The 22,198-nt window shown below is 37.7% G+C and overlaps 1 protein-coding gene across 2 annotated transcripts in view; it reads left to right on the forward strand.

Annotated features, from left to right (window-relative positions):
• The first annotated feature begins 2,176 nt into the window (after window positions 1-2,176).
• Window positions 2,177-22,198, forward strand: part of PPP3R1 (protein phosphatase 3 regulatory subunit B, alpha) — a 53,752-nt gene continuing 33,730 nt past the window's right edge. The window contains exon 1 of one of the 2 annotated variants that reach the window (XM_037126246.2): window positions 2,177-2,797. In XM_037126246.2, the coding sequence (XP_036982141.1) occupies window positions 2,795-2,797 (3 nt within the window). In that variant the 5' untranslated portion in view covers window positions 2,177-2,794. The remainder of the gene's footprint in view (window positions 2,798-22,198) is intronic. The other variant, XM_037126245.2, reaches the window with a different exon arrangement.

A 22,198-nucleotide genomic window follows, 5' to 3' on the forward strand; every position in this document is an offset into this window, starting at 1 on the left:
CATTTTTGCTTCCTGTCTTTCATATCTACCCCTTTCTTTTCTCTGCCATTGGCACTTCTCATTACCTCATGCCTAGTAACAGCCATTACTGTTTCTTGTAACTGGTATCTCTGTCTTCGGTGTCTTTCCTTCCAACTTATCTGACATCATACTTCTCAACAACCATCTTTCTGGCTGCTAAGTTTTCTGGGTAAAGTAATCCACTTATTAGAATCTTTTCTTTTTCACTCATATATTTTAAAACATCTATGCTTTTAGCAGGACATTTGGTACCTGTTCCCTCTCATATCAAGTTTTACACCAAAACTTAATGGAAAAAGACAAAAAAGAACTATTTAACACATCTCTTTCCCTCTCATTTTTGGCCTTAGGGGGAAAGGAAAACCTCAGTATTAAAGGTGCATTTTAGATTTACTTCTCTCAATGGATTTGGAATAGACTAATTAGATTTCATGTCAAAGATGCAACCTGCTACATGCCTGCATTTTATGCAGTATAAGATAAAGCTGAGAGAATGTAAGTGGTGAACTCTGGGAGATTTACAGTATGTGAAGGAGCAAGTGCACTGACTGACTGTCTTGTTTCTTGCTTTGGTCAGTATCAGAAGATAACCCACCTTTCATAAAGCCTACATTTTGTATTTCTGATTTAGTCACAATAGACATTTTTGAATGATTATAGTCTAAATTAGCTCAAATTATGACAAACTTATGAGTTATTCTAAATCCACTATATTCCATACATCTCAAATTCCTTCTTAGTATTTAATCCTTAGTCAAAATGATTTGATTTTCACTGCACATGTTGGAGGCACACACGGACACACACACACACACACACCCAGTTACAGCGACTATCTCTGAGAATTGGATTTAAGGGAGTTTTTAACTGCAGTACTTTTATTAAAATAAGCATGTCTTAATTTTACAATAAAACTAAGAAAAATAATATAAATAAAACACATTTAGCTTAGGAACCTTTCCCTGTTTTGGAGCATATCAGTATCTAAACACAACGTATCTAAATCAAGAAACTTAAATGGTGGAAGAAACTGTCATTTCCGGACCATTCCCAGATACATTCACTATGTTATTAGTCTGTTACTTTTTCTTACTCATCCTAACACAAAAACAAAATAGTTCTTAAAAAGAAAAAAAGCAGGGGAGGGGGTAGATTAGGGCACACTGAGCCTCTATTAGGAAAAAAAACACACCAAAAAACAGTGCTATAGCTTTTTATAAAATCCTCTAGGATTTGTCAATAAGGCGTTTTTAATCATTCAGAAAATGTTCTTTCCCTCTCTTCCACACTTATGCAAAGATGAGGTTATCAAAATTTGAAGAGGAATTAACTGGTTAAAATTGCTGCGAAATGTTTTCTTCGCTATCCTTATCACACGTCTCCTGCCAGCTCTCTCCTATTTTTCCCTGAACATAACTTTCTTCCCTCCTCCTGTTTTACTGGACTCCATTTCCCATTCTAGTCTAAATTTTCTGGTAATGGTAACCGCCACCAAAGTGGATACAGCCTTACTAAAGGAACAAGTGGGCGTTTTTCGAAAACAAACACTGCTGCACCCTACAAAGATAGGCTGGAAGGTTTAACGAAAATGCTGAGCTGGGTGGGAGAACCTTGCCGCGAGTGGGAAGCAGACCCTTTAACTCGACTGTCCCGTGGCTCCCACGCCTTAAGCTGCTTCTCTTCCCGAAGTTTCCAACCCAGCTCCTGATAGTGCCAACCAACTCAGACTTGAGTGTAGGCCTGCAACTGCTGCAGGGGGCAACAGTGCAGATGCGCTAAACTGCGTCCAAGTCGGCGCACTGATGGAAAGATACCCGTCTTCGGAAGCAAACGGATTCTCTCCAGCTTGGATTTTTCTTTTTGGTGTGATGTCTGGATCGTTCTGACACGCTATGGTAGCTCATCTGCTGCTCCTCCCCCACGAAACTCCCACTCCTGCTCCCAGGCACCCGCCCGCCCCGGGCTCCCTCACCCCTCGCATTTCCTCCCTCCAGGGAACCCTCGCATTTCCTCCTTCCACATACAGCCCTGTCTTCCCCACAGGCCCGCCTCCAGCCACGTGACAGGAAAAGCTTTGCCACGCAACGTCACCGACGTCCGCGACCCCGCCCCTGTCCGCCCACCGCACCGCACGCAGGGGGCGGCCGGCGGAGGGGTGAACGTGTCGGCGCGCTCCGCGCTCCCCAACCAGAGCTCGCCTGTGCGCCACGGCCGCCACCAGCAGCCAGCGCGCGGGTTCCCGGATGTGCGGCGCTCGCGGAAGCCCCGCCCCCGCCGCCGGCTCCGCGCGCCCCCGCCCTCTGCTCCGCAGCGCTCTGCTTTCCCCTCCCTCTCCCGCCCTCCCTTTTTTCGTGCCTGGAGGTTGCGGGTCAGCGCGAACCTCTGCAGTGAGTCCGTCACGGTTCCGGCGGGAGCTTGAGCGCGAAGCTGCAAGACCCCAAGCCTCCTGGCCCCATCTCTTCTCTCTCGATTTCTCTTTGCCTCTCCCGCTTCTCGCCGTCTCCCCTCTTGCTCTCTCAGTCTCTGAATCTCGACTTTAATTTTCCTTCTACTCTGCCCGCTCCCGCGTGCCCAGTCACCCGGACGGCGCGGGCCCCGCGGCGCCGCCTCTCCTCCCATCCCGCACCCCCTCCCTTGCGGGTGTCCCGAGGGCCGCAGCCGCCCCAGCCGAGCACAGCTGGGCCGCCGCCGCTGCTGTTGCCGCTTCCTGCAGGAGCCCGTTGAGCGCCGACCCTTTTCTCCGTCCGAGCGAGCCGCCGACCGCCGAGCAAAAATGGTGAGTCCTTTGCTTCCCTAATGTACCAGCCCTTCTCCACCCGCCGCTTCCAGGGGCGGGGGCGGAGGCGAACCCGGATGCCCTGGGTCGGCTGCCCTCGGTGGAAAATTCGAGAGACCCGGCCCGGGCTGGTGCTGCGGCGCATCCGAAAGCCCTCAGGGGCCTGGGTGTCTTGGCGGACGCAGGGGCGTCGCGTGGTTGCCTGACAGGACAGTGGGGCCCCCGCGCCCGCCTCCGGGCCTTTGCAGCACCCCCTCCCTTCCGGCCGTTGGGATTCCGCCTCTGCCTCGACACCCCCCCCCCGCGCCGGGGCCATCGGCTCGGTGCGGTTCCCTCGCCGCTCCGCATTACTTCGTTCGGACCCTCTCCAATGTGAAGCTCCCTTTCACCTCCCAGACTCTCTAAAGTTCGGAGACATTCCGAAATCCTATGGAAATAATGTGTGACAAATGGCTGTTTATATAAGACCCAGTTTCTCTCCAGGGCTGCTCTTTTCTCCCACTCACACTCCATTTTCAAGCAGTGAGTCTTGGCAGGAATCCTGCCACTTAGTTCCCCCCTCTTCTGTTGGTGTTTATTTCGCTGCTGTATGCAACCTTTCGGGGGTTCTCTCGCTGCTGCTTTTTTCTGCACTGGCGAACCGGAAAGGGCCATGGTGTATATTCATGAAAACATAGCATAACTTGGTTTTTGATAAATGGGGATGCCTTTTTGAAAATGCTTTCTTACTACCAAGGGTTTTCTTTGTTACCTTCGTAAGTCTTTCTCTTGTGGTTGTTTTTGAATCATGGCGATTTAAATTTGTCTTTCCTTACCCACAGTAATCCCTAGGTAGAATTCATTGCTGTAGTGTTTCAAACCGACGCTAGGGGTGTGTCTCCCGCCTCTGTCACTGTAGCCAAGAAATCAACGACGCCCTTTTAGCCAGTTACCGGTTCTCTCTCTCCGGGTGGCCGGTGTAGTTTCCTTTTGTAATCAAGAATTGTGTACAAGGTAGCAAAGGTTCGCAGTGCTTTTCCATCTGTATCAGGGATTCGAATATGTGATTTGGTTGGTTAATGCTTTTTCTGAAAGTCTTTAAACAATTTTCAGGAGATATTTAGATTGACCTTAGGTAATTTTTAAAATTGCATCCTGTATGTAGAATTTGGGTATTTCAAAATAGAGTGATGGATTAGTGAAGAAATTCTAAAGTCAATTTGGTGTTAATGTGCGGGAAGAACGTGAAATTAGAATGTTTAAGTCAGCTTTTATTTAAAATACAGTTAAAATGATTTTAAGTGCACTTATGAATATACTTAGAATCCAAATTAGGATAGACTTAATAAATGACTAATGATTTTGGTATGTGTAAGTTATTCACTGACAGTTTGGAAGGCACGTCAGAGACAACTTTGACTCACAGTCAGAAAATTTAAGCTTTTTCAGGCTTAAAAAACAACTTAGATCAGTGGCGTTCATATACAACTTCATTATACCTGTATTTTACTTGAAGGTCAGGATCTTGAAGATCTTCGTGTATTGCAGCGAATGTTTTCACCTGTGTTTATAAACAGTAAATTTTGCGGAACAATGATTCATTGTTTTGTTGTTTGTATATTAGATAGCAAAATGATCTAGCTTGTAGTGTTTTTTTTAACAGACTGGATTTGGAAAATTCTTTTTTGACTCTTAAATTTATCGTTCAGTTATATTTAAAAAATATACCTGAGTACTAGGCTTCTAGGAATTTTCCCAAATCTTACTCATGGTCAGTTGTCTTTGGTAAACTAAATGAATAGATGTTGCTGAAATAAATAAACATATCTTCACAATTTCTACTCTAGGTAGACATGTATAGTTTTAGAGTACTTCAGTGTCACATGTAAAGGAATGGAAAAAATTAAATAGAAGAATGTTTAGGTTGCTGTGATTGAAAACATTTTCTGAGTAATTTTTGAAGGAGTAAATTTTATAGAGGCATTTTTAGAAACCAACTTAAACTTTAAACAACAATAGTGTTTACTATGTGCTGAGTATAATTTAGAAAGGTGACACTGCTTTTTGCACCTGTTATTGGAATGGGTATATGAATTTAATTTGGATGCATATATGAATATAGTTCATAAGTAATTAGTGCATAGGTAGCTACTTTAAATTTTGTTACTTAGGGCAACCTTAAATTTTATAACTTTATGACTTTGTGTTTTTAAACTTTTTATTAGTTTAGATTTTTTGACAAAGAAAGGCTACTTCCAAAACGAGACCCAGCAATATGTCCTATGGTCAGCAGAAAAATCACATCAGTCGAGAGAAGAAAATTTCTTTACTCATTATGTCGCGTGGTGTGTGAGAAAATTAAAAGGGCTCAGAGTACACGGTAAAGAAGCTGACTAAGGGTAGGTCAGGAGAGAGGGACACAGACCACTGTGGGAGGATTAGGCATCTGTCATACATAGCAAGGCAAGCAGAAGTACAAAGCAGTATAAGGAAGTCAGCTTGGGCCAGAAGGACTTAAGAGTTAGACAGGGCCCAGAGTCTGGGCAAGCAGCAGGGATTCATTCATGTTAACAAATACTTAAAGACTTTGTCTGTTGTTCACTGGTTATTGTGCTTGGTTGTGGAAGATCATAAAATGGCAGTAGGTGTGAAGAAAGGTAGCATGAGTTACCATGTAAATATAATACGTACAAAACTGAATAAAAATTGAGAGAGCAAGATCAGTTTCATCTGGGGTTAGGGAAAGTTTTGTGAAGGAGGTGACAATTGAGCTGAGTCTAAAAGGATTATTAGATTGTGGTAGGCAGAGGTGAGGGCAGCTAGGAAAAGACTCTTTAAAATCCTTGAGATAGGGAGAGGCAACATATATGAAGCACTGCTACGTAAAATGTGGTTCCTGGATCAACAGCATCAGCATTATCTAGGAATTTGTTAGGCTCTGCACTAGGCCAGCTGAACCAACCATCTTGGAATGGTATCTAGCAGTCTAGATTTTATAGATTTTCTAGGTAATTCTAATACACCGTATTTTTTGCGCTATACGACACACCTCCCCACCCCCAATTTGGGAGGAATAATAGTTGTTAATGCTGCTGTTGAGTTCTGTTTACATTTACATTGGTGAAATATTATGTTATTTATGTTATTAAATATTTTATTACCTTTTCTGCTTCAATTTTTTTTCCTATTTTCCTCTAAAATCTATGCATCTTATGGTCCGAAAAATACGGGTATGCTAAATTTTGAGAGTCACTGTTTGGAGAAGAGCAAGAAATATATTTATTTAAATTTTAGTTGAGTATCTCTTAATATACTTAGCACTGACTCAACAAACATAAGACATAATAGTAATTTCCAAGGAACTTAAGTAGGGTAGATAACTAAATATGGGTGCTGAACGAGCATGTGTCAGGGGAGAGACTTAATCTAAACTGGGGTGGGGTGGGGCAGGGAGATCAATGTCACTCAAAGAAAGCTTCTTGAAGAGATGGTGTCTGAGCTAAGTCTTAAAAGGATGAGTATATAGCCAATGGGAAAGTTGCTCTAGATGAAAACATTATGTTTAAAGCCAAGGAGGCATGAGATATTCATGTTAAGTAAGGGTTTAGGGTAGAAGGGAGAGACAGTGTTCAGGTAGACTGAGTTAAGATCATAGTGGGGTTTGCGTGTCCTCTGAAGGAGTTTACATTTTTTTCCCCTAAAGCCAGTGGGAAGTTACTATTTTTAAGCAGGAAAATGATGTTATCACATTTACAATAGTTTCTCCCCTTTTCTGAGGGGGATAACTTTCCAAGACTCTTGGTAGATGCCTGAAACCAGGGATAATACTGAACCCCATATACTATATAGTGTTTTATCCTTTACATACATATAAAATTTAACTTACAGATTAAGCACAGTAAGAGATCAACAACAATAACAAATAATACAAAGTAGGACAAGTGTAACAATATACTATAATGTAAGTTACGGGATGGAGTCCCTGTCATACACAAGCCAGGCAGCTACTGAGCGACTAATGGGCAGGTAGTGTGCACGGAGTAGATCCTCTGGACAAAGGGATGATTCACATCCTAGGCGGGACGGAGTGGGACTGAGTGGGGTGGTGTGAGATTTCATCATGCTTCTTAGCATGGCACCCAATTTATAACTTATTTTATTTCTGAAATTTTACATTTAATACTTTTGGACTTTGTTTCACTACAGGTAACTGAAATGGTGGAGAGTGAAATGTGGATGAGGGAAGACTACTTTTTTAGAGATCAAATTGATGGCCATGTGAATAATAAAATAGGATAGATGAATCTAGACTTGGGGACCAGTTAAGGAATTATGGTAACTCATGCGAGAAGTAAGGACTTGAAAGAATGTAGTAACAGTGCATATGGTGCGAAGGTATGAGACACACATTTAAGAGGTAGAAGATAGGACTTGGTGACTGTTGGGTTATGGGGAGAATCCTTGTGTGGCTTCTGGCTTGGGTGACTGGATAGATGGTAGTGCCATCCATTCAGTGTATATTCATTGAGCACCTACTTGAATAGAATCTGGTTTAGGGATACATGGAAAATGCTAGCCACCCTCAAGAAAGTTCTAGTTTTTTGGTTTCATCTCTAGTCTTCTATTGTCTTTTGGTAGTTAATGTTCAGAATGCTGTGTTGCAGTATTCCGAATTCAGTATGTGACAGGGTGCTTTGAAATATTAACAGTCCCTGTTGCATAGATACGATAATGGCCAAGGAAATAGCAGGAAGAACTTCAGTAAAACAACTATGGGACATTTGTACAATGGAATACTACTTGGCCATAAAAAGAAAAATTTCCCCTTTGCCACAGAATGAATGGACCTGGAAAATATTATGCTAAGTGAAATAAGTCAGTCAGAGAGACAAATACATGATTTCCCTCACATATGGAATCTAATGAACAAACTGAACTAACAAGGAAAATGTGGACAGACTCACAGATGGAGAGCAGGATGACAGCCAGTGGCCCCGGAGGTGAGAGGGTGGAGGGACTGAGTAAAAAGGAAATGGACTCATGGACACGGACAACAGTGTGGTGATTGCTGGGGGGAGGGGGATATAAGGGGACTAAATGGTCATGGGAAGAATACAGTAAAGGTTAAATTTAAAAAGAAAAGAACTTGTTAGTTTGGATGTAGGAAGAGGCAACATGTTTGAGCATTGATTCTCAAAGTGTTGATCCTGAACTCTAGTAATACAGTCATCATCTGGGACTTGTTAGAAATACACATTGTCTGCTTAGAACATGTGGAACAATGAAATTTGGAGGAGCGATGATGATTTCTATAGTGGACATGTTGAATTCAAAGTAGTTATGGGTCATCTGGATAGATATGGCCAACAGGTAATTGGCTCTGTATCTAATCTGTATCTGGAGCTCAGAAGAGAAATTGGGTTAAGGATTTAAGCATTGTCTTTGTATTTCTATTAGGTAGTACTTGAAGCCGTGAAACTTGCTGAACTTCTATAGAGAAAATATAAAATGAGCAGAGTGCAAACCTTAAAGAACATTGCATTAGAGAGGCAGGTAGAGGATGAGCGTGCGAAAGCTTGGAATAAAATAGATATTAGAATGATGTCATATCTGAAGGACTCTTGAAGCCGTGAAACTTGCTGAACTCCCATAGAGAAAATATAAAATGAGCAGAGTGCAAACCTTAAAGAACATTGCATTAGAGAGGCAGGTAGAGGATGAGCGTGCGAAAGCTTGGAATAAAATAGATATTAGAATGATGTCATATCTGAAGGACTCTGCAATGTCCAGATATTGCAGAGATCAGGAAAGAGGAGAACTTAAAAGTGTCTTCAGGAGGGATCAGGTGACTTGGGAACTGTACAAAAAAAAGTACACACCAGTTTGTACTGGTAGCAAGGAAAGCCAGGATGCAGTGAGCTGAGGAATAAATAGATGGTGGCTAGACATTGAGTGTAGACAGTTATTTGAAGCTTTGACTACTGGGAGAGAAAAATCAAAGCTAGAGTATAGGGTCGATAGGAATTTATTTTGAGGTTAAGGGAATATGCCAGGAAATAAGGTGCAGTTGAAGATTCAGAGGGATTAAGATGGAATTATTGATAGTTTGAGCAAGGAGGTAGGAAGGCATATGACTCTCCTTAGACAAGAGAAGAAATTTTTCTCATCTGTCAACATGAGAGGGGGTAGGATAAAAATGAAGGCTAGTGTAGAGGCCGTAATTTTTAAGAGAGGAACTCAGTTAAGTTCTGGGTAATGAAAATAAGATCCCAAGGGAATGTAAACTGAGAATGCAGAGGCGTCTTTGTCTTTTCATTGTTATATTCCAAATATTTGGTATATAATAGGTACCAAGTAGTGATTGAAGAAGGAATATGTAAATGAGTAAGTGGATGAAACGAGTGTTGATGAGACAGTGGAGACAGTGAGTGTGAGTTCCTTTTTTGAGATGTTTATGAAGAAAAGGATAAAGAAAAGTTAAATAGTTTACAGTTGGGGTAAATTCTTTTTAGCATACATAGATGAAGGTATTCTTTAGGAAAAGAAGGAAAGCCAGGAGAGGGAGAGCTGTAGGAAAGAGGATGGTTAATAGAATGAGCCCTGGAAGAGGTAGAAAAGGAGGGATTAAACAGCTGGAGGGACATCAAAAGAGAAACAGTCAGGGTGCGGAGAGTAGGTCATAGCAACAGATAAGTGGGTTTTTAAAAAGTTTTAATTGTATTTTTTCATTACCATTTACTCCCCTTTTTCCTTTTTGTTTGATGCAACAAATATGTTTTCATGACAAGTTCATACCAGAATGCTTAAAAATCATCTGTGTCTTGAGAATAGTTTGAGGTAAGATTAACTGCTGAAATTGAGATTGAGGTTGAGGCAAATGAGGTAAATTAGAGGGTTAAGAGTATAGAGAAGGATTATAATATCAATTCTGGGGGATTTGATAGGCAATTAACAGGGCATTAAGTAAATATTATGTGGACCCTGGAGAGGACAACAGTGGGCCAGTGACCTAGGAAATGAATTTGGAAAACAGGAATTTTAACAAGAAAAGAGTTTGCTGCTTTGTCAGTCTTTGCTTTAGTAACTTCTGATCAAATTTCATGGCCCTAAAAGGAATGGACTGTTTTCCGAGTTTGGGTTTTATATATGGGAAACATATAGTTGTAGATTGATATTGTTAATTTTTTTTAAAGTTCTAAAGACATTATTAATACAGTTGGTTAAAAATTAAAACACACCAAAAGTTATAAAATGGAGAGGAAATCTTTGCTGGGCAGTCCTTCCCCTTGTATTGATTATAATTTTGTTTTTATTAAAGAGATTACCAAGGTCAAACTGGGAGATTTTAATGATGCCATGCTATAGTTTACTCTTTGCAATCAGTTTATTTCAAGATTTTTAATTGTATTTCAGATGTAAACATTGAGTCAATAACAATTGAGCATAATTTTTCTAATGAGGTAGAAATTTCATAATCGAAGTTGGTACTTTAAAAGAGTCTGAACTGTGATAGTATTATTATGAAATTACTCATAGTGACGATAATATATTACTGATACATTGTACTTTTTCCACTTAAACCACCTTATTAAACATTAACTATGTGGATAACAGTTACTACTTAAATTAAAAAGAAAATGACCTTGGAAGTGTATTGGATAAAGTATCTGTTTTATTTCAGTCTTACCAGATTAAAATTCTTCCTCACTTTTACCCTTCCAAATAAGCCTTTTCTTCAACAGCCTATAGCTACTCTCCCTTTCTGAATTTTCTTCTTGGACTCCTCTTTGTGGTCATGAGTTTGACAGTGTAATTAAAGCCAGTGTATAGATGTAGCACAGGAATAAAATTTTGTAGTGGAATGTGACGAAGATACGTTTCTGGGTTTGTCCTTGTTTTTTATTGTCTTGTACTATAAAAATATTTAAAACACTTGAAGATTTCTATAGGAAATCCTTTGAAGTTTAGTACTGATAATCAGAACATAGGTTCTTACAGGTTCCCTCCTCAGAGTTTTGTTAGTTACAGACCTTCCGTAAGAGTATCACAAGGAGGAGGGTCATGTTAATACCACTCTTGTTACCCGTAAAACATATTTGTAAATGAAATAGCAGTTTGATTTGTATCTCTGGAAACATATTAAATTCATATATCCTCTAGCCAGGTCTTTCTTGTCTTTCATAAAATTTAATAGAGTATATATTTTTACTCGTGTGTTAGAATTAGGCATGCATTTTAACACCTGGCCACAAGAGAACGAAGCATAGCAACCTATAAAAAGGATCAAACCTTTACCGTTAGCCTTATTAGAGCTATTAGCATTTTTGTTTATTCTTACAATTTTTTTCTATGAGGTTTTTTTTTTTGCTTAATCCCTTCCCCTTTTCCATCCAGCACTCCCCAACTCTTCTTCCCTCTGACAGCTGTCAGTCTGTTCTCTGTATCCATGACTCTGTTTCTATTTTGTTATTTTGTTCATTATATTCCACATATATGTGGAATCATAGGTATTTGTCTTTCTCTCATTTATTTCACTTAATATAATACTCCGCTATTAGTATTCTTTTTTAAAAAAAGATTTATTTATTTTTAGAGAGAGGGGAAGGGAATAAGAAAGAGAGAAAGATTAATTGTGGTTGCCTCTAGTACCCCCTACTTGGGCACCCAGCCTGCAACCCAAGCATGTGCCCTGACTGGGAATCGAACAGGTGACCCTCTGGTTCATAGATTGGTGCTCAGTCCACTGAGCCATGCCAGTGGCCCATTTTAATTTTTAATCTTCCTAGTTCCAGGAGGATTTTCTTTCATACCTTCCTGAGTGTGATGCCACAAGTAGTGTCCTATTAGAGGCATGCAACAAAGTGGCCTCTTGACATATTTACTCGTAAGGTAATTTTTAATAAAAATTAGAATGTTGGGAAAAACCGGTGCTAATTAATAGATAAGTGAAATCTGTGATTTTGTATGTGCTTATGTTGCAACAATTCCCTAACAAATAGAATTCTGTGACTTGTAAACTAACTCACAATCAAGTAAATAGTGAATTTATATACAGTAAACATCTCTGCTTTTCTGTCTGGTTGTCACTGTCTCTCTCTACCTTTACCATCGTATTTCTTGACTTTTCATCTCCTTTCGCTCTTTTTGTTTCTCCATCTGCAACAGTCTAGATCCTGTGATGTCCAGTTAAGTAGACACTAGCTACCTGTGGCTGTTTTTAGTTAAAATAAATGAAATGGAATTCAAATAAAATTATAATTTAATTACATGAATTAAAATGAAATAAGATTATAAGTTCAGTTCTTCAGTCACAACAACTGTATTACAAGGCTCGGTAGCAACTTGTTGCTAATGGTTATTGCCTTAAGGTAGGTAAAGACCATTTCCATTATTGTAGATGTATCTGCATTTCGCTGAAACTTAGTGTGTTGGCAGTAATCTTATAAACCAGCATGAGATTTGGAGTTGGAATGATTTGAAGTTTTAGATTCTGATTCTGCCATTTATTAGCTGTGTGACTGAATAAATACCATAAACTCTCTAGGCTTTATTTAGTACATTGTAAATCAGAATAACAGTATCTCAAATTGTGACAGTAGTGTCTGGAAATCCAGTAGGTACTCATTAAATTTATTTGGTTTCATTCTTCTTCCATGACTTCTTCGTAATATTGGATGTTGTTGGAAATTCTTAATTCTCTCCTGTTTTGGCTTCTGAGACCCTTAAATATGATTGTATCATTTTCCCATTTAAAATTTCATATTATAAAACTAAAATATTTAACATAGCCTAATAGACTCCATAGGTTCTATCTGTTATTTACTTCAGCTTCTTCCACATGTTCCTGCTTTCTCTCTATACTGTAGCCACTATGCTTTTCTGTTTATTCTACCATCAGAGCCTTTTGTGTGGGCTGTGTTGGAATGCCTCACAGTTTCCTCAAGGAATGGCACCCTCAAGGGGAGCCTTGTCCCCTACACCGTGTTAGGCTATATTCCTGTGTGCATTTTTATGTCGTCTTGGTAGCACATGATTAATTAGTTCTGTAAGTGATGGCTTGCTTTCTGTCTTCCCATGATTCAGTGTGAGCTCCCTCAAGAGTGGGCATTGTGGCTGTATTGTCCTTCACTCTTATATACCCCTGATGCCATAATAGTCCCCTGCATCCTGTAGGAATTCAATAAATATTTGTTAAGTGAATTCTTTATTTCCAAAGTTTCATCATATTTTACGTAATGATTTATATTTAAAGCCACATCATTTCCCAGTCCATGAATCAGATTGCTTACTGGGTGGATATTTGTTTAAATAAGGATATCTGTAAGACACTAAACACTTCAACATAACAAAAACTACATTATTATCTTACTCATGCTTCTTCATTATTCCCTATTTTTTCTTTTCTTCCTAATTTTTCTTAATGGAAACCCTATCTGTCCATTCACTGCTGTCTGGAAACCTGGTATTCCTTTCTCTCCCCTTTACTACTACCCATGTCTTAAGCAGTCACCAGTTGCCGTCTGTACTAAGAGGGACTTCTGAACCATTCCAGTCTGGCTCCCATACTATTGATAAAGAGGAAAATGGATAGATATATAATGTTCCCAGCATATTAGTACTTCATGCCATGAAGCAGTGGCAGCGAAGTCCAAAATACACTAACACAGTTGAAAGCAGTGAATTGAAGAATGCACTACTGTATACTCTCCATATAGTCCACATTCTTTCTCTTGACTCAGGTTGGCCATGGAGCAGTGTTGGAAGAATTTATTTCACAATTTTTCCAGATGTTTGTGCATTTTCTCTTTGTTTTTATAACTTAGCTGGAAACAGACCTTATACTTTTTTCCTATTACTTTCATCTGTACCTTTATAAAGTCCTATACTTAATTAGTACATCTTATGCTTATTAGTATCATTGCGCCCTGACTAGGGACTGAACCTGCCACCCAGGCATGTGCCCTTGACTGGGAATCAAACTGGTGATCTTCGCTTTACGGAATGATGCCCAACCAACTAGGCCACACCAGTCAGGGCTCCTTACATGATTTTTAAAACTATATTAGAATATGAACCACAATAGAATCAAAGTAATATGTATGTTCCATTATGAGAAAATATTATAGTGCACTATAGATCATGATAAAGCTATAATAAAATACTAAATTGTTAGACTAGAACCATATCCTGCTGATTCTCTTTCTGTATTTAATCATTCACTTTGTTTTTGATGAATTTCTCTTGTATTAGTTTTCTAATATTTTATTTTCCATGTTTTATGAACTTTTTCTTGAGTGGTGAAGACTTCTCATCTGTATGCTGACCATTTCAAGTTGTATCTTTAGTATGATCTTTCCCTTGAGTCCAGGTTCTGTGCTTGCTGATATGTCTACCTGGATGCCATAGACCCCTGCAATTTAAAAATTATATTTTTGAAGAACCTGAGAACCTGGAATATTTATTACTTGATTTATGCCTAACATATTGCAATGCACAAAGCATTTGAATCCCTGCTCCCTCTCACTAATGGTTCTGTAAAAAGGTATCAATAGCAGGCTCTTGCCTTTTTTACATGCAGAAAATTGCTTCAGAGTATTAATAACCAATATAAAGATACAAAATCATATAGTAAAACTTACATTTAGACAGCCCAGTAAAATAATTGGATGTGCTTAGAATTAATCATAGTTTAAAATGATTAAAATGAATTTAAAATGAGATGTTTAAATTAGGCTACATTAAAATTAAGGGCCTTTCTTCAAGTGACACCATTCTGGACTAAAAGGACCCCGGCTCCTTGGAGAAATAGCTGATTTCAGGACTGGGACAGAGAAAGGACAATGTTTGCTTGGAACATCCTGTGCCCAGGACATATTATAATAAGTGCCCAGAGGATGATGGGGACATGTTAAAAGGACACAGGAACCAGACTGAAGGGGAAGGACTCCCACTGGCCAAATGTGAGACAGACAATTTAAGCATCAGATTTAATAATGATAATAAAAGATTATAACTCATTAAAATAACATCCCTGCTTTTGCACCAAAATACATATAGAAATGGAGGAGAAAAGAAAGCCTTCCCCTACAGGAGATAGGCAAATAATAAATGTTGAAGGAACGACATAATTTAGAAAACTACCATATGGCAATTATATGAGTTAACCTATTGCTCCATAATAAAGTATAGCCACCTCAAAATGTAGTGGCTTAGAATAACACACATTATTTCACAGTTTCTGTGGGCTTAGCTGAATTCTCTGCTTTGTGTTCTTATCAGAAGGCTGAAATCAAGTTATCAGCCTGGATATGAGGTATCATATGAAGGTTTGATTGGGGAAGGATTCACTTTCACACTCACTCATTGGTTGTTGGTGGCATTCAGTTCCTTGTCAGTTGTTGGCTGCAGGCCACCCTCAGTTTCCTGCTGTGTTAGCTTCATTAAAGCATGCAAGCTGAAAAAGCTGTAGAAAATGACTCTTGGCAAGACAGAAATCAGTCTTTTGAGACCTAATCACAGAAGTGATAGCCCCTTAATGTTGCCATATTCAGTTGGTTAAAAGCGAGTTGCATAAGAGACGGGGATCAATTATACAAGGCTGTGAATACCAGGAGATGGGGATCATTGTTAGAGGCTGGCTGTCCCTAGCAGTCATAATGTAATGAACTCACACAGAATTATCAATGGATGTTAAAAACGAGTGGGTGAACGTTTGCGGAGTAACTTGATTATTTAAGTAGTCTCTAACTTCCCATGAGATGCTTATTAAATATGAAGGAGAAATAATAACTTTGCAATGGAGAAACCTGGCAGACTTTAACTAAGAAAACGTTACCAGTAATGAGAAAAATCTGCCTCCTGGTATCTGGGAAGAACGTTTATCACTAACTTGGTGGTTATTTCACCAGGACGGTATAATCTGAATCTAATAATGATGAAGCATCAGGCAAATCTATTGAGGGGGACAGTCTACAAAATAACTGGACAGTAATCTTTAAAAATGTTCAAGTCATGAAAGACATAAACAGATTGAAGAATTAATTGTTCCAGTTTAAAGCATGCCAAAGAGAGACGTGACAATTGAATACAATACATAATCCAAGATTTTTTTTCTTTTTGCTATAAAGAATGCTATTGGGGAAAAAGATTAACAAAAGAATGCTGTTGGGACATATTTATGTATATAGGATAATATGGAGTATTATTATGGAACCATAATAGAATATTAGGACTTGTAGAATATATCCATAGTGTACTGGTTCTGTTGCTGTATTGGTGGGGTGTTTTCTTTTTCATTGGTGAATCTCATTTCAAATTCTTTAAATATTGTTATTCCCTATTGGCAAAATTTAAGACAGATTTTAAACTGTATCAACAGTTTTCACAGTGGTCCATGGATACCTGGAAATCCCCATATCATTTCAGGGGGTCCACAAGGTCAAAACTGTTTTCATAATAACACTAAACATTATTTGTTTTTATTCAGTGTGTTTACATTTGCACTGGTGATGCAAAACCAGTGGTTGGTGTAACTGCTGATATCTTACATCAGGGGTGTCAACTCATTTTCACCAGGGGCCACATCAGCCTCTCAGTTGCCTTCAAAGGGCCAAATATAATTTCAACTCCCTAACAGTTACAGAGTAGTTACATTTATACAGTCCTAAAATTATTTCGACCCTTTGAAGGCAATAGTGAGGCTGATGTGGTCTTTGGTGAAAATTGAGTTTCACACCCCGGTCTTACTTACATGAATCAAAACAGTGATAACAGTGATATCCTACTTTTAGTTCTTTTAATTCTTCACTGCCATGCATTTTCAGTTTGAAAAAAACACCAGCTTTGCTTAGGAATATCCTTGGTAAAGCAGTAAAGACTATTTTGTTAAATCTGATCAGAGTGTACATATATCTTAATATTCTGTATTGTAAAATGATGTAGGTGCAAAGTACCACTTCTGAAATGAAGATGGTGGTTTTGAGGGAAAAAAAAAACACGTATTTATGTGGTTTGCACGCTGAAGGAGCTGTCTTTTTCATAGAACACCAAACAACTTGAGAACAACGGACAAAATCTGGTTACTCACACTTGAATATTTGGCATACCTAGTCTCCAAAATGAGCAGTGAGCCTGCCACTTCAAGGAAAACAGCTGATACATGGGAAACATGAAAAAATAGAAAACCATGAAATAAATAGAAGATATAACTGTTAGAAGATAAAGAAGGTTTAGCTTCTAAAGAAGATATAGAAGATAATAGAAGATAAAGAAGGACAAATACAACCGAAAAATATAATAACTGATAAAGTGGCTCAGTTAGTGAGTAGATAGAACAAAGGAAAGAATTAGTAAACTGGCAGGTAGAATACAGGAAAGTGCCCAATCTGAACAATGGAAAGAAAATACCATATTTTGGCATATTTATTGCACACTTTTTTTGCCCAAATTTTTGAGGGAAAAATAAGGATGGGCATCATACATGAGTATAATGATTATATACTATGGGTATGACTAATGGGATAATAACCCCATATATAATGTGCACAAAAACATGGGTGCACATTGTCCATGGGAGCACATTATACACAGCAAAATATGGTAGACTGAAAAAAATTACCTACAGAGCCTCAGGGAACTGTAGGGCTATAAAAAAGATTTAACACTGTGTCACTGCATTCCCAGGAGAGGAAGAAAGAGGGCAAGGTTGAAAAAGTACTTCAAGCAAATAGTGGCTGAAAATTTCCCAGATTTGTCAAAAGATGTTTAACCTACAGATTCATGAAGCTGAGTGGACATTAGATAAGATAAACCCATTGAAATTTATAAGAAGATACCTTAAAGTTAGACTTCCAAAAACTAAAGAAAAGTTAATGTTGAAATCAGCTCAAGAGAAATGATACTTTATAAAGATGGGAGAAACAGTTCAAATGACAGATGTGTCATCAGAAACCATGGAAGCCAGAAGGAAATGACACATTTTTCAAGTGCTGAAAGAAAAGAAGTATTAGTGCAAAACCCTATATCCAGAGAAAATAACCTGTTGGAATAAAAGGGAAGTGAAGATATCTCAGATGAAAGAATTAATGAGAATATGTCTCCACCAGAATATACCCTAAAAAAATTGCTAAAGGGAGTTTTAGAAAAGAAGAGAAATGATAGTAGAAGGAATACTTGGAACATTAGGAAGGAGAACAGAACAGTTTGAAGTATTATAAAAGTTTGGGTTAAGTACCATAAGCCTTTCAGTTTTCTAAATTATGTTTGACAGTTAAGCAAAAATTGTAGCATTGTGTAATGTGATTGTAAAGCTATGTAAAGGGAATATTTAGGACAGCTGTAAGTTATATATAATGTAATACAAAGAGCAATCACTAAGAAAGTTGTATAAAGAGATATACTTGAAAATACTAGATAAATCAAAATGGGATTTTCAGAAATGTTCATGTAACCCACAGGAAAGTGGAATAAAGAAAACAAAGAACAAAAGGAAAAAATGGTACATTAAATCCTAACATGTATATCATGACCATTAAATATCAATGGTCTAAATACACCAATTAAAATACATATATTGGCCAAGTAGATTAAAAACATGACCTATCTCTGTGATGTCTATAAGAAACTCACTTCAAATGTATTTTGTAAACTCACTTCAAATGCCTTCAAATACAGGCATATTTAAAGTAAAAGGAAGAAAGAAAGTATATCATGCAAACATTAATCCTGAGGAGGCAGGAATGACTATATTGATATGAGAAAAAGTAGACCTCATAGCAAAGCAAATTACCAAAAACAGTGAATGGCCATTATATAATGATGAAAAGATAAATCCATCAAGAAGACATAGCAATTTTAAATGTGTTTGCATCAAACAATAAAGCTGCAAAGTATAGTATATGATGGAAATACTGATAGAACTGAATGGAGAAAAAAGACAATCCAAAATTATAGTTGGAGACTTCAACAGCTGTTTCTCAGCAAATGAGAGAACAACTAAGCAGAAAATCAGCAAGAATAGTTAACCATTAGTATGTAATTGATACTTACAGGGCACTACTAGATAACAGTGTATACCACCTTTTCAAGAGCCTCCAGAACTACACTAGTAAGTTGAGTACTGGGCCATAAAAACAGACCTCAACAAACATAAAAGAATTGAAATCATTTTAAATGTGTTCTCTGATAACAGCAGAATCAAACTTGAAGTCACTGACAGAAAGATGCCTGGAAAAATCTTTGAGCACTTGAAAACTAAACAGCATAACTCTAAATAATCCATGTTCAAAGATGAAGTCCCAGTGGTAGTTAAAAATATTTTGAACTGAATAAAAATAAGTGCAACCAATTGAAGTTGGTGGGACATCACTAAAGCCACACTGAGAGGGAAACATAAAGCACTAAATGCACATTTTAGGAAAGAGAAAAATATCTCTGAGTATTTAAGCTCCCACCTCAAGAACCTTAAAAAAAATTCTGCAAAAAATTTTACCCGAAGCAAAGAGGAGGAAGGGAATAAAGATTGAAAGCAGAAATAATTTGACATTGAAAACAGAAAAACAGAAAATCAGCGAAAAAACAACTGGTTTTTCAAAAATATTACTGAATTGAAAAACCTCTAGCAAGACCAAGAGGAATAAAAGATACCAATTACCAATATCGAGAAGGAGTGAGAAAGAGGATATCACCATAGACATTGCAGACATAACACAATAATAAGGGAGTACTGTGAATAACTACATAAATTTGACAACTTTGATATAATAGACCCATTCCTTGAAAAATACAAACTACCACAACTCACCCAGAATGAAATAGATAATTTGAATAGCCCCATTGCCTCTATAGCAGAAATAAAAAGGGGGACAAAAAAGAAACTGTAGGTTCATATTCCAGTATTAATGTAGATACACAAACCCTTAACAAAATATAAGCAAATAGAATTAAACAGTACATAAAAAAATATACCGTGACCGAGTATGGTTCATTGCAGGGATGCAGGGCTGGTTCACTATTTTGAAACTCAGTTAATATAAATAACCTGCATTGTTAACATGCTAAAGAAGAAAAAACATCACATCAGTTGATGGGGAAAAATAATTTTATAAAATTTAGTACTCTTTTATGATTAAAAAAACTTGGAGATGTAAGATATACAGAAGGAACTTAGTTGGATAAGGAATATGTATAAAAACATAGCTAACATACGTAATAGCAAAGACTAAATGCTTTCCCCATAAGATCAGTAACAAGGCAAAGATAATAGGCTCTCATCACTCTTTCAGCTTAGTGCTAAAAGTTCTAGGCAGTGCAGTAATTCAAGAAAAGAATACAAAAGGTATACACATTGAAAAATAAGAAAAATTGTCCCTATTTGCAGATGGTATGGTTGCCTACATAGAAAATTCTGAGAAACTTACAAAAAAACAAAGCAAAACCTACCCTGGAATTAATAATGACTTCAGGATACAAGATAAACATACAGAAATCATGTTAATATTGAGTAGTAGAGAAAAGTAGGATTTGTTTAGGCGTGATTTAATAAGTTTTACACTGTAAAATTGAGTATTAGGATTATTTCTGGCCCCATTATACAGTAATAGGATCTTTAACACAGCATATTAAGTATCTTCAAACATTCACTAGATAAGTCCAAGCAGGAGTGTGGTTTTTGTGGCAGCATTTATCAGGCTAGATATTTTTAGGAGTTTTTCCCTCCTAAAGTCATTTGAAAAGTACACATATGTTTTTTACTTCTCGGAAAACCAGTCACTGTTTAACAGTGGTATACTGTCTTATATACCACTCTTGTTATATGATAGCATCATAACTAATTTTTATAAAGTATCCATAAAATCCCTGGTACCAGATTTGTTGCTTGTAACTATAGATCATGTTTGATTTATATTGCCAACAACATTTGCTTCTGAGATTTACTGGTTGCCCCTTCTTCACGCTAACTGTTGTGTTGGCCTGCAAAATAAAATAATAAAAAATTAAGCATACTGTATTCGTTGGTCTCTTGGACCAACAAAATGCTTTTAGTTTCTGTGTTCTCTCTTCCTTTCTCTCTGTGTCCCACTCTTCCTTATAATTAAATACGTCTAGCATCTTCATTACTAGTCAAAAAAAATTTACTATAGCTTTAAGGAGCCTTGTACTCATCTTATTTCCTCCATGGAGAAGTCAGTGCCTGGAGGGAGGGTCACTTGTGGACTCACAGCTTGAAAGACAAGACTGGTCTCTGGAAATCTGTTGATATCAGCTGTTTTTATCTCTTTTGATCTTTTTGTTTTCTTTCCCCCAGTTCACCTATCCACATTTTCATACCATGTTTTTTACTTGTAAGTGTAATGGATATCTGTCCTAGAACAGTTACTAAGGTGGTCATTGATTTTTACCCTTTGGGAAAAAATTGATTTTGATTGATTTTGTTGCAGTGATCACATTAACTGGAAAGTTGGTAAGCTTTGCTTTTCAGCAGATAAAGACATTTGGACATATTTAACTTTTCCTTCAAGACAACATTGTCCAGTATTACTTTTAAAATATACTTGATGATGATTATCAGTTTTGGTCCACATTAAATTAGGAATAGGAAAGTATTTTCTAAAGAAATTTTCTGGCAAAGAAATGAAAATATTTTGGGACCTCTTTTATCTCATTTTGTTTAGAGTTACTTTGATCTTAAGAGTGTGAAGATATAAGACAATAAAAATAAACTTTATAGGTGCATATGGTAAAGTTTAGAATGCTTTAAAGGGCATGCTGTCAGAATATTTAGATATTTATCTGGTAGACTTGAAGAGGTGACAGCATTGTCCTACTTGGTTATAGGCTGTCCTTGCAAACGTTAGTGTTAAAGCACTGCTTATTTAGTGTACGTAGGACCTTGTTTTAGTGTATATGTGGGACCAGATGCTTAGTAGATGCTCATTATGAAAAGTGAGCATCAAGGAAAGTGAAAATCTAAAGTTCTTTTTTAAAGTATATTTTATTGATTATGCTATTACAATTGTCCCCTTTTTTTCCCTGCCCTTAATTCCCCTCCACCTGCACTGCCCTCCAAGGAGAATTCCCCCTACCCTCCACCTTAGTTCATGTCCATGGGTCATACATATAAGTTCTTTGGCTTCTCCATTGCCTATACTATTCTTAACCTCTCCCTGTCTATTTTGTACCTACCATTTATGCTTCTTATTTCCTGTGCCTTTTCCCCCATTCTCCCCATTCCCCTGCTGATATCCTTCCATGTGATCTCCATTTCTGTGATTCAGTTCCTGTTTTAGTTGTTTGCTTAGTTTGTTTTTCTTCTTTAGGTTCAGTTGTTGATAGTTGTGAGTTTGTCGTTCATAGTTTTAATCTTCTTTTTCTTAGATAAGTCCCTTTAACAATTCATATAATAAGAGCTTGGTAATGATGAAC

Source organism: Artibeus jamaicensis, unplaced genomic scaffold (genome assembly GCF_021234435.1).
Source record: "Artibeus jamaicensis isolate MK-2021 breed Jamaican fruit bat unplaced genomic scaffold, CSHL_Jam_final contig_3174, whole genome shotgun sequence".
Lineage (NCBI taxonomy): Eukaryota > Metazoa > Chordata > Mammalia > Chiroptera > Phyllostomidae > Artibeus > Artibeus jamaicensis.